An 18,313-nucleotide genomic window follows, 5' to 3' on the forward strand; every position below is an offset into this window, starting at 1 on the left:
GTATGGTTATGAAATTATCTAAAGCAGCAGTTCTCAACATCCCAAATGCCACACCATTTATTATAATCCCTCATGCTGGGTGATCCCTCAATCACAAAATCATTTTTGTTGCTAATTCCTAAACGTATTTTGATACTATTATGAACAGAAATGTAAATATCTGATTTTTCCAGTGATCTTAAAGGGGTCACAACCTATAGGATGAGAACTACTTATCTAAAGAGGTATTTTAGTTTGTTTCTTTGTTTTTCTGAGACAGAGTCTATATAGCCCAGGCTAGCCTTGAACTCACTATGAAGCCTAAGTTGGCTTTGAACTACCAGCAATCCTAGTGCCTTGGTGTCTTAGTTAGGGTTTTACTGCTGTGAACAGACACCGTGACCAAGGCAACTCTTATAAGGACAACATTTAATTGGGGCCGGCTTACAGGTTCAGAGGCTCAGTCCATTATCAAGGCAGGAGCATGGCAGCATCTAGGCAGGCATGGTGCAGGAGGAACTGAGAGTTTTACATTTTCATCTGAAGGCTGCTAGGAGAAGACTGACTTCCTGACAGTTCTGACAAGGCTATTAAAACCCATACCCACAGTGACACACCTACTCCAACAAGGCCACACCCACTCAGGAGGCTACACATCCTAATAGTGCCACTCAAGCATATACAAATCACCACACTTGGCCTCCCTAAATACTGGCATAGCAAATATGTGCCACCATTCCTGGCAAAAAGTAATCACCATTATTCAGATATGTTAAGGTATACATGATTAGAATTTAAAATAACTCTTAAGATGTGAGGCAAAGTTGATAAGACATTGTCATGGGAACATATTGTGTTTAGAGTCCATTTACAGGAAAGATTCCTTGTAGAAAATCTACAAAATGTGTGTTTGGCTGCCTGTCAGGCTGAACACACATGCTAGGCAAGACTCAAGCCTCACTGTCTAATACCCAGTGCTATAGGGCTTATTGAGGAACTCGGGACATAGTGAGGAAATGAGTTAATAACTGCTCTCCATCCCTGCCAAGGACATACCTCCCATCAGGATTCTCTTGCTACCCTGACATCCAGCTAAGACACTCAAGAACAAAACTTACTTTTGGCTCACAGCACCAAATTTAAAACCAAACCCTGGCAACACCCGCGCGCGCGCACGTGTGTGTGTGTGTGTGTGTGTGTGTGTGTGTGTGTGTGTGTGTGTGTGTGTGTGTTGGAGAGGCACTTAAAAAATGAGGCCTACTGAACTACTGAGTCACTGGACACAGGAAGCAACAGAACTTACCATCCTGGATTCTCCATACAAAACAACAAAAAGCTTAGAGATATAAAGCACTGTACTGGTGAAGCTTACCTGAAAAACTTCCCAGCACTTCTGGTTCCAAATTTAAGATAATTTACCAAATACCACAAATTCAGATTAATTTTTTTTCTTCACCATTAATTTATCTTGAGAAACAGAAACAGTCTGACTAATGAGAATGTTACAAAACATAGAATATTAACATACTATACCTCATACTCTGACTCTAAAGTTATTTTATTCACTTTCAATTTTTTCTCCAATTCAGGATCAATCTGTAGAAAAGAAAAAAAGAACATTTATCATTTAATTCTTTTACATTCATTTTTCACTTTTAAAAGTCATAGGAGAGACTGAAAGAACAGTCATCCCGAGACTGCCCCACCTAGGGATCCATGCCATTTACAGACACCAAACCCTGACGCTATTGTTGACGCATATGTTGAAGAAGAGCATGCTGACAGGAGCCTGGTACATCTGTCCTCTGAGAGGCTCTGCCAGCATCTGACGAATACAGATGCAGATACTCACAGCCAACCATCGGACTGAGCATAGGGACCTCAAGGCAAGAGTTAGGGGAAGGACAGAAGGAGCTGAAGATGTTTGCAACCACATAGGAAGAACAACAATATCAACTAACTAGAACCCCCACTCCCACCCTCATCCCCCAAGAACTCCCAGGGACTAAACCTCCAACCAAAGAGTACAAATGAGTGGGTCCATGGTTCTTGCTATATATGTAGCCTTTTCTGGAATGGGAGGGGAGGCCTTTGGTCCTGTGGAGACTTGAAACACCAGCCAGCATAGGGGATGCTAGAGCAGTTAAGGCAGGAGTGGGTGGGTAGGTGGGAGAGCACCCTCTAAAGGACAGATGATTTGCAGAGGGGAGAACAGAAAGGGGGACATTTGAAATGTAAATAAAATAAACCAATAAAAAAGAGAGTATATAATCTCAAAAAAAAAAAAAAGAAAAAAGAAAAAAAGTCATAGGAGAGCTGAGCCTGGTGGCACGGGCCTTTAGTCCCAGCACTGAGGAGGCAGAAATAGGAGATCTCTATGAATCTAAGGCCAGCCAAGGACACAGTGAGACCCTGTACAAACAAACAAAGTCACAAGATAAATAGATAAGAAAGTTCAACTGATTTAAAGCATATGTCAAAATCTCTAATATCAACTGTGATAATTAATGCATAGTGATAACTAGTATATAACTCCAGCCACTGACATACATTGAGGAATTGTCTACTAGGCATTTGACATGTACATACACTGTTTAATGCTCACAAAACCTAGAAGATTAACACAAATTTTATCATCCTTACTACAGGTATAGAAAGCAGGACACAGGACATTGAATAACTTGTGAAAGACACATGTGTTGGTATTAAACATTGGCCCTCTGCCTCCAGAGGCAACATTATTCACCCACAGCCAGGACAGAAATATTTAAAATGTTACTATATAATGCACTTGAAAATAAAAGAACCTTTTCCACAGACCGAATAAAGAGTTAGAAATGTAGGGCTCCATACTGGCACATTAAAATTCATGTCTGTTACCTGTGTGTGACAAAAACGAGTGTAACTGGTGAATAAACGAGACACAGGACACAGACTCAATGAGTATGAGTGACTTAACATTAACAAAGTACTGAGCCAGGGCTTTGATCCCAAAATTCCACTAGAATGATGTATAGATGGAGACAAATGTGACAAATCGCAAAAGGAAAATTATGACAAGTAGATCTAAAAATCCCAGCGCATAAATAAATTGCTTATCTGTTTAATAGTGTGTATTTATATATTTATATACTACCTATCTCACTAGGCATTTACATAGTATGGAAAGCTATGAACTTGCAAATATAACACTCTTGCCTTTCAGCACAGAAAACCAAGTTGAAAAGCTGAATCCTTAGACCTCTTACAATCTGACAAAACAAAACAATCTTTTCCAGAATCTTATCAGTGCTATTGGTCATGTGCCATTTCTGCCATATCAGCAAACACTGTCCTATTGTATGACATTTCCATAAGGTATCCTCTCCTGCTTCTATTTCTATTCAAAGTGAGATTTATAAATAAATAAATAAATAAATAAATAAATAAATAAATAAATGACTCAATTAAGTCTTCAGTTTGGGGTTTCCTAAGAGCTGAGAATTGGAGTTGAAACTCATTTTCCCTCAGCTGTACTTGCCAAGCCTGGAACAAGTACAGAATCATAACCAAGGGTTCATGTTACAACTAGCTATCTCATGCTTGCTCTCATATATGATATAAGTAAAAGGATTATTAGAAATGTGCACTGGGAATGGAGAGAGGAAGAAGTGGAGACAAGAAATAGCATTAAGAGTGTGGTGGTTTGAATGTGCTTGGCCCATAGGAAATGGCACTATTAGGAGGTGTGGCCTTGTTAGCGGCCATGTGTCACTGTGGAGGTGGACTTTAGGGTTCTATGCTGAAGCTCCACCCAATGTGAAAGAGAGTCCTCTCCTGGCTGCCTTTGTATCAAGATGTACAACTCTCAGATCCTCCAGCACCATTTGTGACTACACACTGATGTGCTTCCTGCCACAATGAATCTCTGAACCTATAAACTAGCCCCAATTAAATGTTATGCTTTGATTTGCCCTAGTCCTGGTGTCTCTTTATAAGAATAAAACCCTAACTAAGACAAGGGTAGAGAATCTTATCAAAGCACATTACATACATGTAAATGGAAAGCACATTACAAACATGTAAAGTACATGGAAATGTCATAATGAAGCCTGTTACTTTGTACAGTTTATATGGTAAGTTAAAAAGAAGAGGAGCCAAGGTTGGAAACCAGGAAGATGTTGCTACTGGGGGCTAGAGAAATCACCACCCAAGGCTACAAAGACAAAAGCAGAAAGCAAATGACGTGACAGGGTTTACCTCTCCCTAGGGAATTACTAAATTGTTGTTATTAAATTAGTAATTACTAAATTCCTAAATTCTAAACTCCACAAAACAAGAGTATATAGCTAAGCTGAAAATCTCTGAAAGTAGAGCTGAATTTCATGGTATACTAATTAAAAGTCATGTGGAGTCAGGTCTTAAGAACAAGGAAGAAGCTGAAATGCACTAAAGCTAACTGTAACTCCAACCAAGCCAGGACCCAGCTCATACCCAAGTGTTAAGGGCACCAGCCCCCGCTCTGCCTGCCAGGAAAACAATGATAAACTGTTTCTGAAGGAAAGCAATATCATCTAGAACCTTTACAGCTACCTATAAACAATAATCAATATTTAACTGAAAATAATCATAAGGCATATTCAAAGACATAATCATATAATAAAAAATGGAGAAAAATGGATAATTATATCCTTATGGGAGATGAGACTTTTACATAATTATAATTCATAAAGTGTTTAAGTCACCAAAGAGGGAAAAAATGAGTAAAATATGACATTATAAAAACTTTCTGTAGAGTATTAAATACATGATAAAAGAATTAAATGAACAGTTTAGAAGTAAAAAAAAATGTGTATTAAGTCAAAGTTAAAAGAACAGGGTTAGTAAGAAATCCATCATAACAAAAGGCAGATTTAGTAATTAGCAGACAAAATGGTAGAGAGAATCCAGGGACGAGTATATACACAAAAAGAGCTAAGTGCAGATTAGTAATCTATTCTGCAGTGCACACAGGCCATGAACTCACACAGTTTAAGAGAATACTCTACAGCTCTTCCAGCTCATGAACTTGGACACAGTGCAATAGTACACCTTATGGATGCTAAAGTCCCATGTAGGAAGCAGAGAGAAAACTGAGGTAAAAACAAAGACAATTTCATAAAACATCAATCTTTTGTTTTAGGTACCCCATGGTTTTGCTTAAAATTCTTGAAGAATCCAAATGACAGTTTGAAACTCCAGTTTTTTTCCACATTAAAGTGCCTAAGAGTTAAGAAAAACATTTCTTGCTTCCATGATTCAATATTAATCCTTCTCCCCACTCACTGTACTGGAGGTCAAACCCAGGGCTTGCTGGATGTCAGGCAAGTGCTCTATCACTCAGTTTGATCTCCAGGCCAAGCTATCACTGTATATAAAATAATACAAAGCTAGACCCTTGATAAGACTGAACAAGACCAACCGTGTTCCTGCTGGGCAAAAACATGTCTAGTATCAGAATTTCCCCTGTTGGTCACCACTAGGCTATATTTAGTTTTACCTCATAAATTGAAAAAATAAAATTTTAATAAGTTTTGTAGACCAGTCAAATAAATACTGTGATATATAAGTGTTGTGTATGCACAAGCCAACTCAGCATTTACTATCTGAGGTTAAGCATTGGTGTTTTAAGGTGAACCAATTTAGGACTGACTTCTAAGTCCTTGCCCGTTTCTTCCTGGACACGTAGGATCCAGTCTTCTTATGGGCTTTCATCCCGTAGCCAATACACCCAACTGCAATTTCTTTCCTCATATCATGCAGTCTGCTGTCTTGGTTATTTAACTCCCTAATGTAGCTGCATGTCCCCTTTTCATCTGTCATTACAGTAGCAGAGTTACTTAGCTTTCTTTTCCAGTGATGTCTGGATCACATCAGCACTACTGTTATGATTATTCTTATTTTCATTATCTGATCTTGAAAATGGAGTCACAATATTTACATTGAATATTAAGCTGGTACTCTCTTGCCACAAAGCACAATAGATAGGCAAGTCAAAGACTGTTCTAGTCACATGTACCTGACCTACACACCTAGTCATAGTGCTTTGTGGAACCCTGCAATGGAGCATCCATTAGCATAGTGCTCATGCTGGCACATAAAGGTATAGTATACATTACTTAGAAAAGCCTTCAAATATCAAGTGTGTGCTCCCTCTCCCCAAATTATAGCACATTTCTCATTTAATGAACCAGACTTATGTAACATCTAGCACAAATCTGAGAGTGAATGTGTAATTACAGAGGGTAAAAATCCTAGCTCTATCCTGGCATACCTACATGACTGTGTGCAGAATAGTATAGCTTTCTGGGCCTTTGTTTTCACACCTGTAAAACAGAGGTCCTAGTAGCTCCTACAAGAATACAGATGCTATAAAAAGATAGGTATCTTCATTTATAATAAAACATTTTATTTTAGTATCAGCTACTAATGAGAAGTGGTGATATACTTATAGCATCAGGGGCATTACAGTAGAATAGCTGATTTATAGTTAGAGAAGGGAAACTATTGATGCATGTTCTTTAATTCCTTAAAAATCCAAAATCAACTACATCTGAGAATATGTGTGGAGAGGAACAATATTAAGTAAATACAGAGAGAACTTTTCCCGAATGCTTGAGTGACTCACTTCCATGGACTCACATTAGTGATATTTTAAACGAAAAAAGGTGCAAAGACCAGCTATTGGGTTTGCAAGACAAGACAGATTAAAATTTCTAAGTCAACTGTGCATATAATTCTTCTACACAAGTTAAACACCAATTATAGTTCTTACCTTCTCCCCACCCCCGCCCCCGCCCCGGGAGCTAAGGACCAAACCCAGGGCTTTGCACTTGCTAGGCAAGCGCTCTACCACTGAACTAAATCCCCAACCCCTACAGTTCTTACCTTAATTGTCACAGCATCATATCGGATTTGTGAAAATTCGCGAAGACCAAAAGAACCACCAACAACCAGCAACTGAAACAAAGGAAGAGAGCGGCTACGTGAAGCAGAAGGGCAGCTCTGACTGGCTACATTCAGTCAAACAATGCCTAGACAGACTAGGAACCACCTAGATTATTTTTCCTAGAAAATTTCTCATTTTTAAAAAGCAGATGTGCTGGGGACTACCTTCAAAGGCATGCTGGTGACACCTGAAACCTGAACAAATATTAAACCCTAAATACACTATGTTTTTTTCTCTATATAAATACATACAACAAAATTTACTTTTCTATTTATTTATTTATTTATTTATTTATTTATTTATTTATTTATTTTATGTATGTGAGTACAGCAGCTGTCTTCAGACACCCCAGAAGAGGGCATCAGATCCCATTACAGATGGTTGTGAGCCACCATGTGGTTGCTGGGAATTGAACTCAGGATCTCTGGAAGAGCAGTCAGAGCTCTTAACCACTGAGCCATCTCTCCAGCCCACAAAGTTTAATTTTCGAATAGGCACAATAAGATTAGCAACAATAACTAATAATAAGGTACAACAATGGCAATATATTGCAATAAATGCCATTAAAAGCTTATGGATTTCTTACATCTGGAATTTTCCATGGGATATTTCCTCCTTTTTTTTTTTTTTTTTTTTTTTTTGCTCAACAACAGATAAGATGCAGCAAGTGAAATGTCAGTAAAAGAGGCTGGCCACTGTACTATGCTGGGAAACCTCTAAGATCATAATTGAATGTTGTAAATCAGTACTATATATGTATTTGCCTTTTTTATTTACTTTTTTTTAGATAGAGTGTGTTGATTTGAATAAGAATGGCCCCCACAAGCTCATATATTTGAATGCTTAGTGATCAGTAATTGGCACTATTTGTAAGCATTAGGAGGTGTGGTCTTGATGGAGAAAGTGTATCACTGGGGGGTGGTCTTCGAGGTGTCAGAGCCCAGAGAGCACTCTCTTCCTGCTGCCTGCAGATCTAGATGTCCAATTATCTCCCCAGCAGCGTGTTTGCCACTGCTCCTCTCTACGATGACAATGGACTGAACCTCTGAAACTGTAAGCCAGCCCCCAGTTAAATGTTTTCCTCTGTAAGAGTTGCCATGGCCATGGTATCTCCTCAGGTCAGTAGAAACCAAGGTCTCATTAGCCAAGAGGACCTTGAATTTGGTATGTGCCTGAGGATCACCTTGACCTTCCGATTCCCCTCTGCCAAACTCAAGAGGACATAAAAGCACAGCCAACTAAATGATAGCCTACTGTTACGTAGTTTGAAGAGGCGTTGTCTCTGTACTTAAATCTCTTTTAGAGATTTATGTATCCTTAAAAGGTAAACAAACAGAAATGCCACTGGTGAACTAACTGATCAGACTAAGTTAAAAAAACACCAATCTCCTAACCCTATCCAATTAAGTTATTTTTGTAGGGGTTGTTTGTTTGTTTGTTTGTTTGTCTGTCTATAAATATTTACTGCAGATGTAGCAGGATAGAACTCTTTGAATCTCTTTGGGTTCTGAGTGCTGTTTGATTCATGAGTCACCTTTGATCACACAGAATCTATAAAATTAGTTTTGCTTGAAATTTTTATTTTTTTAAGATTTATTTTAGTATTTGTGCATGCATCCATCCATCTATCCATGCATGCATGCATATGTGTATATGTGCAAGTATGTGTCTATTTATGTGCCAATACATGTGGATGACTGTAGAAGTCAGAAGAGGGCAGGAGATCTCCTGGAGCAGGAGTTATAGGCAGTCGTGAGCAGCCAGATAGAGCTGCTGGGAAACTCTGGTCCTCTGAAAGAGCAGCAAGTACTCTTAATCAGGGAACTACCTTTCTCATCCCTTGAGTTTTTAATACTGTAACTACATAGGGTACAAAACCTGGGAATAAAACTCTGGCCTTGTCTGTAGAATTTCTTTCAACTTTATGACTTTGCAAAATTGGACATTTCTAAACCCTGCCTTTTATTTTCTTAAGAGATTATAAAAGAGTCTTGAAGCATATGCCACATTTTTCTGGACGCAGAAACCCCTTCAAAGAGCTTCCAAACTGCTACTACCATTTACCAAAGACTGAGTTGGCTACAATTCTCACATCAGAGGTGAATAAGTTAAGCCATTAGGAGCAAAAAGCTTAATTTCTGTATCACTGCTTAAATAATGAAACAGAAAAAGTATCAAAACATAAAATATAAATTAAAAATCTGAGGTTCACAAGAGCAACAGAACTTCACCAGTGTAACTTTAAAACTTCTGACAAAATGAAAAACAAAACCAAATAAACTCAGAAGGTAACAAATGGGGAGAAGCATCTGTGACGTGTGTCCATGCACAGGATGAGGGGTGAAAAGCAAAACAAAACAAAAAAAAAAAAATCATTAAGATTCAGAGTTTCTGCGTTCACTAGATCAGTGGCTCGATTAGAGCAACTGCTCTGCCTTACCTTCGATGCTTTTCTTCTAACAGCATTCTTTCCTCCTGTTTCCTCTCTTGCAATCTAGAGATTTACCTCTCAGGTTTTAGGGCCCTTCATTAAGCCCCATGATTTCTAGGTAAACAGTAGCCACAGTAAAAGTTTACATGTAACAAATATACACATAAAGTAGTCTTAGCACTTTTTTTTTTAAAGCTATTTGGGATACATAAGACCAAATCAAAATGGCTGCTTTAATACATATATAATATGTAATTATGTGGTATATATATTTAACATGTAGCAATAACAATTAAAGAAAAAGTCATGAAATTGAAAGGGAAAAAAAGAAGCTGGAGGGGGAGAGGTGGAGATGAAAAGGATGTAATCACAGGGCTTATCTATTAAAGTCTCAAAATATGCATTAGTTTTAAATAAAAAGAAAGCTATTTTGCATAAATACAAGGGGTGTGTGTGTGTGTGTGTGTGTGTGTGTGTGCATGAAGCAAACAGAAATGAATGACTAGCTACATATCTATAAGGTAAAAAGGTCATTATGAATAACTTCATCTGAAGAACTTGCTTTTGTGACATGACTGGAGGCGTCCTTACTGTGCCAAAACAAACCAACTATGCGTTATAAAATAGAAAAGAAGAGCCTCGGAACTCAAAGGAGGGTTTCTCAAATTGGACATAGAAAGTGCTCTTTCCTTAACTTGTGGAAGGGCATCTGGAAAACAAATTAGGCATAAGAGCTTTGTCGAGACAGAGCTCCAGGGTATGCCTTCGTAAGACAAGACTGATATGACCATTTAAAAACTGACCAAGAAAGGAATTTCCATCTGTGAAGGAGCCCCTTTCTTGTTGGTTAGCTCCGAAAATAGGGCAGGGTACTGAGTCTACATAGAAAGCCTTGCCCTGAGATTTTTTTTTTCCTTTCTATAACATCTTGACTTTTATGATTTTTTTTTTCTTTTTTCTTTTTTTCCGGAGCTGGGGACCGAACCCAGGGCCTTGCGCTTCCTAGGCAAGCGCTCTACCACTGAGCTAAATCCCCAACCCCGACTTTTATGATTTTTGAACGAAAATCAAATTAGCTTCCCATGTGATTGCAAGTCAGTAAATAAAATCTGTGTTTTTGAACGGCAGAGGAACTTGCAAGGAAACAAATTTTGCACATGCCTTGTCTGCATGAATTGCTGTCATCTTATAAAAAACAAATGCTCACACCAAAACTCTTAAAGCAGATTGCAGAACTCCCTAATTATCAAAACAAAATCCAGATACATCAAAAACGACTTAAAAAAAAAAAAAACTACGTTCCTAAAGATCAATCTTTCTTTTAGCAGTGCTTAAATACAAAAGCCTCCCCGGAACTTCACATGTGCCAAGAACTACGCCAAGTAAAATGTGTTATGTTTTTAAAAGCTTTTGTTTATTTTCTTTAATTTAATGTCGGAGTATGCTAAAGAAAATTAACTTATCACTGATCAAACAACAATTTGATTAGTCTTCTTGCCAAATCTCAACGTCTAACCCAGGAAAGCTGCTGTAAAACGGGAATAGTAACACGCACGTTCACGAAGGGAAAGGAAACTGGAGAACCCAAGGTACACTTCTGAGCGTGAACTAAGAAAAAAAAAAAAAAAAAAAACCTAAAAGCTCACGTCTCTCTCAGTACCTGTGTAGCACAGACCCCAGTCAGCAGTATGCTGAAGACAGCACCAACCTGCCAGTCAGACATGGAGGACCCGTCCCTACCGTGGACCCAGCCCCGCTCCGCTCCGGCCACAGACACTCACCAACATGGGAACTCCATAGCGAAGGGTCTTGTTCTTACGCAGAGCGCGCAACACAGCGGGCGCAACCATGGCAGAAACTGCGGCCGATTTAGCCGCCTCCGCAGAGACCCCAACGCCGGCCGGAACACCTCTTAGGAGAAGTTGTAGACTCAGCGCTGGCTTTGGGAGCTAGGTCCTCACCTGACAGACCTCCATGATTGAAACTAAATCCATTAGTCTTAACATACTCCCGCTTCCTCCCTCCCCCGGAAGTCGAGGCCGTTGAGTTTTGGTTCCGGGTCGCAGGGTACGCCGGGTGCAATTTGGTTTTTCAGCTTGGAAGACCTGTAGTTCGCATATTCTGGATCTTGACGGGCGTCTTCTAGCTCAATAAAATCAGCTAAAGGGCGGGAATGGTTCTAAAGTTAATGCACAAGTAGCACCAGGTTAATGAAGACTTTTAAAGTCATGGCTCGTCCGTTGTAACTGAACGTTTTTAAAATTTTTTTTATTGTTATTTATTTACATTTCAAATGTTAACCCCCCTTCCCAGTTTCTCCTCCGCAAACCCCCTATCCCACCCCCTTCCCCTGCTTCTATGAGGGTCCTCACTCACCTACTCACATCCCGCCTCACTGCTCTAGCATTACCCTTGCTGGGACAATCAAGCCTTCACAGGACCAAGGGCCTACCTTCCCATTGATGGCAGACAAGGCCATCCTCTGCTACATATGCAGTTGGAGCCATGGGTCCCTCCATGTGTACTCTTTGGTTGGTGGTTTAGTCCCTGTGAACTCGAGAAGGGGGTAGGGGGTGGGGCGTCTGGTTGGTTGATATTGTTGTTCTTCCTATGGGGTTGCAAACCCCTTCAGCTCCTTCAGTCCTTTCTCTAACTCCTCCATCAGATTCCCCTTGCTCAGAGCGATGGTTAGCTGCAAACATCCGCTTCTGTTTTTGTCAGGCTCTGGCAGAGCCTCTCAGGAGACAGCTATATCAGGCACCTGTCAACAAGCATTTCTTGGCATCAGCAATAGCGACTGGGTTTGGTGGCTGCATATGGGATGGATTCCCCAGGTGGGGCAGTCTCTGGATGGCCTTTCCTTTAGCCTCTGCTTCCACTCTTTGTCCCTGTATTTCCTTTAGACAGGAGCAATTCTGGGTTAAAATTTTTGAGAAAAGTGGGTGGCCCCGTCCCTCAACCGGGGGTCATGCCTAACCTCTGGATATGGTCTCTACAGGTTCTCTCTACCCTTTGTTGGGTATTTCAGTTAATGTCATCCTGGTAGGGTTCTGGGAGCCTCTTGCTTTCCTGGCGTCTGGGACTTTCTGTTGGCTACCCCCAGTTCACCATCCCCCATTGCTACATACCTCTGTTCAATTTCCTGAACCTCTGTACATCTCCGTCTTCTCCCACACCTGATCCTGCCACACACACACACACACACAGCAATTTCCTCTCCCCCTCTTCTCTTCCTTCCAAGTCCCTCCCACCAGCTACCTCCTGTGATTATTTTGGTTCCCCTTCTAAGTAGAACTGAAGCATCCACATGTTGGTCTTCCTTCTTCTTGAGCTTCATTTGGTCTGTGAGTTGTATCTTGGGTATTCAGAGCCTTTTTCCTAATATCCACTTATCAGTGAGTACACACCATGTGTGTTCTTTTGTGACCAGGTTAACTCACTCAGAATGCTGTTTTAGTTCCATCCTTTTGCCTGTGAGTTTCATGAAGTCCTATACCTAATGAATGCCTGTTTTTCATTGGCTATGAAACCACAGCTTGTTTGTGTGCCTCTGGATGACTCAAGAAACATGGAAACAAAAAAGAAGAAACAGGCCATCTAATAGGGACACAAACTCAAAAGTATGGTAGCTTAGGTGAACAAAATACCCACCTTGTCATTTTCCAGGAAAACTTTGCATCTGCCTCTGCCTCTCCGATGCCACCAAAACCCTTCTGGAGTAACCTCACAAGTTGTGTCCACGTGAGCTACACGTCTCCTTAAATTTAGACTAACATCTATGTCAGGGGGAAAGAGGGCATAGAGGCAAAAGGGAGAGAGCATGATCTTAAATTAATCTTACACAGCACTGAAAGACAGGTTTATACATAATGAAAAGATCCTCTTGGCTTTGCCTTCACTGTCTCTACAATTTTCATAGCAAGCTTTAAAACGATTTGTACGAAGACTTCATTCAGTCTGTTAACGTTTTATTGTGGTGGTTGTTTGGTTGGTTGGCTGGTTGGCTGGCTGGCTGGCTGGCTGGCTGGCTGGCTGGCTGGCTGGCTGGCTGGCTGGCTGGCTGTTTGGTTGGTTGACTGGCTGGCTGGCTGGCTGGCTGGCTGGCTGGCTGGCTGGCTGGCTGGCTGGCTGGCTGGCTGGCTGGCTGGCTGGTTGGTTGGCTGGTTGGTTGGTTGACTGGCTGGCTGGCTGGCTGGCTGGCTGGCTGGCTGGCTGGCTGGCTGGCTGGCTGGCTGGCTGGCTGGCTGGCTGGCTGGTTGGCTGGTTGGTTGGTTGGCTGGCTGGCTGGCTGGCTGGCTGGCTGGCTGGTTGGTTGGCTGGTTGGTTGGTTGACTGGCTGGCTGGCTGGCTGGCTGGCTGGCTGGCTGGCTGGCTGGCTGGCTGGCTGGCTGGCTGGCTGGCTGGCTGGCTGTTTGGTTGGTTGACTGGCTGGCTGGCTGGCTGGCTGGCTGGCTGGCTGGCTGGCTGGCTGGCTGGCTGGCTGGCTGGCTGTTTGGTTGGTTGACTGGCTGGCTGGCTGGCTGGCTGGCTGGCTGGCTGGCTGGCTGGCTGGCTGGCTGTTTGGTTGGTTGGCTGGTTTTGCCACTTTTCATTCCATACTCCATCCTGGAAGACATAATATTCCTTACCAAATATGCCATGAATTTACACACCTCCAATTTTCACCTCCTGGGACATAGTACTTGAAGTCCACTGTACTCTATAGGCCACATCAATTATTCCCTCTTCGGAGCTCCAGGAGACTTTGGCTTCTAACTTACTGCACTGTGTACTGTGTGTCAATGTATAAACACATTGCTACTGTTACTAGCATACAAACATGAAAGCAGGAGGACAGCAGCAATAATTCAGAGTTTGGATTTTAATATTGAGGAAAAGACATAATTTGCATGAAACCGAAGGAAACTTGGCTGTGTCCAGGAAAACCTTTCTTAAAGTAAGACTTTTGTCAATCCTTCCCCCCAACACCACCCCCACTGCGTTTCTCCACTTGACTGTAGAAGAGAGATCTGCAAACACGGGAATGAAGTAGTGGAAGGGTGAGCATTTTTAAATTGAGAGGTTAAACAACACAATCAGAAGTACTAGAAGAAAATTTTGTAGATATACTAAGAATATTCTGGATCAGGATTTAGGATTAAATGGATAGGTTTATAATAACAAGTTTGCTATAAATTATGAATGGTGTAACCTTTGGAGCTGGTGTTTATCGTTTATCACTGACTGTGTTAATCCTCCTCCTTCTGGAGCACTAGGATTACAGGCGTATGCCATGATACCTTGCCTTGGGTTGACGTCTTTCTGTTGTTTTGAAAAAAAAAATCTCTGTACAAAGATGAAACCATGAGGGGCTACAAGATTTATTAAAACAATGTGGTGTGTAGCACTTACACAGCATCGATGTCCATCTTATTAATTTCCTGTGACATTTCAAAACTCATCCAATGTCCATATTAAGTGTGTTATTTCTCACTTCAACAGATGTTAGAAATCAAGGGGTCAGGCTCCAAACATCATCTCTCTGAATCATACTCCACCAAAGCCCTGCACCCAGGTAGTAGTTTATAATGGGATTAGTCATACACGTATATTCTAGATAATGCTATAATCAGTAATCTGTTATCCTCTTCACATATATAACCACATTCATGAAGGGGTAACAGGCTTATCCAAGGTTGTACTCTGTTAAGTAGTACAGATATTCCTTCCTGCAGAATTGACTATTATCTAGCTGATAATGGCTTCTACGGACATTTCATGGACCCTCTCCAAAGCTCAATTTTTTTTTGTTTTGGTCTTGTAAACTGTAGAATCTTTAGTCCTTGTGGTAAACGTTATGTTAGAGCCTTAAGTCCTTGAATGAGAAACAACCCCATTAGGTTTAAATGTTGACTATGTGGTTCCCAATTGATGGAACTGTTTAGAGAGGAATAGAAGGTGTGGCCTTGACAAAGGAGGTACATCAGTAGGAATGGGTTTTGAAGTTTCAAAACCCCATGCCATTCTCAGTCTCTCCCTTTCTCCTCCTCGTCTCTCTCCTTTCCTCCCTCTCTCCCTGTCTCTCTCCTACCCTTCTCCCCAGATATATCTTGTGTTATGGATCAAAGGTAAGCTCTCTGCTATTGCTCCAGTGTTACACATGCTTGTCTTCTGCCATTAAACTTCGTTTTATATATTATCTGGATCATGGTATTTTGTCACAGCAATATAAAAGTAACTAAGACAATTCTCTTCCGCTTTAATACCTCGCTCCAGTGAGGTGTGTGTGTGTGTGTGTGTGTGTGTGTGTGTGTGTGTCCTTCACCATTCAAGTTGTCAGACTTGGTGGTAAGAAACATTACCCCAGGCCATCATGTTGTTCTGTATTAGTTACTGTGAAGCATCAGTGTGTCTGAAAACCCTCTAGAGAATACTAAAAGTCCATCCCTAGTTTCTGATTACACAGGCTAAGGATGGGACCTAAAATATATTTCCTAACAAGTTTCAAGGTCATACTGAAACTGAGGTTCTAGGACAACACTGGAGAACCCCTGATCTATCTTCTTTTCCAAAAACATTTTCCTTCAAATTTGATCAATGTGCAGATTTCCGGTACATTGCTAAAACCTGGAAACCATAGCCTCCTCCTGTAATCCCTAAGACAACACGTCAAAAAAAAAGTCTCATTTTGGTTCTTCGTTCTTCTCACCATTTGGTGTAACATCTGAGTATAGCTGGAGTGGCTGAGAGTAAGTTTACTCCAGTTCAGTCTTATTCAGTTAAAACCAGTTACAATTAGGTTGTTTGCACAAAACTAGATGTCCTCCTTTATGCACATTCTCTGATAAAAGTGATCACAAGTACTCTCTAGGGTGTTCCTAGCATCATCTTAATTTCTATGGGTCGTGAGCTATAGAATAAATGAGGCCATGTCACTGCCCCTCTCCTGGTCACCCCCATCCATTCCCTTCTCTTCTGAGAGGGTGGGCAACAGCTTTTGGGATAGCTCCTGCTCCAGTTGTTTGGGAAAGATCAGGCTGTACATCTGTTACATATGTATGAGAAGACCTAGTTCCATCGCGTGTGTGGTTTTTGTTTGTTTTTTTGTTTGTTTTTTGTTTGTTTGTTTTGTTTGATTTGGTTGTGGTTCAGTCTTTGAGAACCCCAAGAGACCAGGTTAGTTGATTCTGTTGGTCTTCCGGTAGAGTTCCTATCCCTTTAGGGGTTGCAATTCTTCCTCCTATTCTTCCTTAAGACTCACCAAGCCGTATCCACTGTTTGGCTGTGGATGTATGCCTCTGGGGTTGGTGAGTTGGGCCTCTCAGAGGACAGATGGTAGCTAATCTTGGTGGTCACATTGATGGGAAAGAAATCTTGGGGGTGGGGGAAAAAAGAAATCTTTTGGCATCTCTGTAAGGGAGTTTCTAAATTAGGTTAAATGACGTCAGAAGATCCATCTTAAATGTGGGCAGCACCACACCATGGGGAATAAAAGGGAGAGTGCCAGTATTCATCACTCTGCTTCCTGGTGGCAGACAATGTTAACAGCTGCCTCCTCACACGCCTGCTGCCTATCTTACCTGCCATGGTTGGACTGCCCAGTCAAACTCAGACAAATTCATCCCTTGTTTTGTTTATATTTTTGTTTTGTTTTTAATTTTGTCACACCAACAAGAAAAGTAGTTGATACAATTTTACCTCTGCCACTAGATTTATCTGGTAGAGCGAAGCTCTACCCAAGCATTCAATTGTCAAGTGCCAATTTATAAAGTAAATGACTAACATATTTTAATATTTTCAAGTGAATGCCTGAATCTTAAGGATGGGATTTTAGCCATGATAGAGGCTCACACTCCACTCTGGCAATAGTCATTGTTCATTCACTTTCAAATAAAGAACAAGGGGAATTTTTATAGGATTTTTTTCTAGCTCCTATTTCTTGGAGGTTTTTGTGTAGATGTGCCCCTTCTTCTCCATGTTATGTGCTTGTGTAGAGGCCGAGATCACCATTAGGTGTCTCTCTCCCACCTTACGTTTTGTAGCAATCTCTCTTTGAACCTGCAGCTTTTCCCTTTGTCTAGACTGGCAGGCCAGAAGCCAAACAATCCTAAAGATGCTGCCTCCTCATCCCCACTGCTGCTGTTATAGAGGAGCACCAACAGGGCCAACGTTTCTGTGGTTAATGGGTAAGCCTTTATGCTTGCACAGCAAGCACATTCCCTGCTGAGCCTTCTCCAAATACAAAATAGATAATACATATTTTAGAGCCATTCTTTAAATATGTCGTGGTTTTCCATTTAGGACTCAAAAGTGATCAACATTTGGGAAGTTTCTTCTATTTTTATTACTTCAGATGAACCTAACCTACAATTCTTAGTAATGTGACCAAGAGACTAACATTAACGAGTTTGGGGTTTTTTTTTGTTTTGTTTTGGTAACCAGTAATGGAACATACAGTATTTTAGACACCTATGGACTCCGTATAAGACAGGGGTTCTTGAAATTTTTAATAGCTGAAATTTCCCATAGAGTAATATGTTGCAAGATTGGCAGTTCACTGACTGTATCACTATTAAGTAATGCACAACTGGAAAACTATTGGAACTGAGCCATTTCTTTTTGTTTAATACTCATGGTTGTTTTCACACTATAAACGCAAAAATATAGGAACTGCAAGCTTAAAACACTTTAAACTCTCCCCCCCCCATGTGTGTGTGTGTGTGTGTGTGTGTGTGTGTGTGTGTGTTATTGCCCTGGTGCTGAAGTGATGGTCAGGGAACAACTTGGGGAAGTCAGGTGTGGGTTCCAGGAATCGCTTAGGTCCTTAGGCTTGGCAGGAGGTGCCTTTACCTACTGAGGCATCTCACCAGCCCCAGTCATTTACTAAGCTTTCTGAGTCTGAAGTAAACTGCCAGATCTGCTAACAAAACAGCTATGTATCTGAACAAGTTTATCAT

General features: G+C 41.0%; 1 protein-coding gene across 3 annotated transcripts in view; it reads right to left on the minus strand.

The window, feature by feature from the left end:
- Positions 1–11,414, minus strand: part of Cox16 (cytochrome c oxidase assembly factor COX16) — a 167,100-nt gene extending 155,686 nt beyond the window's left edge. The window contains exons 1-3 of one of the 3 annotated variants that reach the window (XM_063261363.1): positions 11,159–11,413; positions 6,886–6,957; positions 1,513–1,575 (exon numbers count right to left, since the gene is read on the minus strand). In XM_063261363.1, coding sequence (XP_063117433.1) covers positions 1,513–1,575; positions 6,886–6,957; positions 11,159–11,227 — 204 coding nt within the window. In that variant the 5' untranslated portion in view covers positions 11,228–11,413. Of the gene's footprint in view, positions 1–1,512; positions 1,576–6,885; positions 6,958–11,158 lie in introns of all 3 variants that reach the window. The other 2 variants (XM_006240298.4, NM_001163153.1) reach the window with 2 other exon arrangements.
- Positions 11,415–18,313: the final 6,899 nt, after the last annotated feature.

The sequence above is a fragment of the Rattus norvegicus genome, chromosome 6 (genome assembly GCF_036323735.1).
Source record: "Rattus norvegicus strain BN/NHsdMcwi chromosome 6, GRCr8, whole genome shotgun sequence".
Taxonomy (NCBI): domain Eukaryota; kingdom Metazoa; phylum Chordata; class Mammalia; order Rodentia; family Muridae; genus Rattus; species Rattus norvegicus.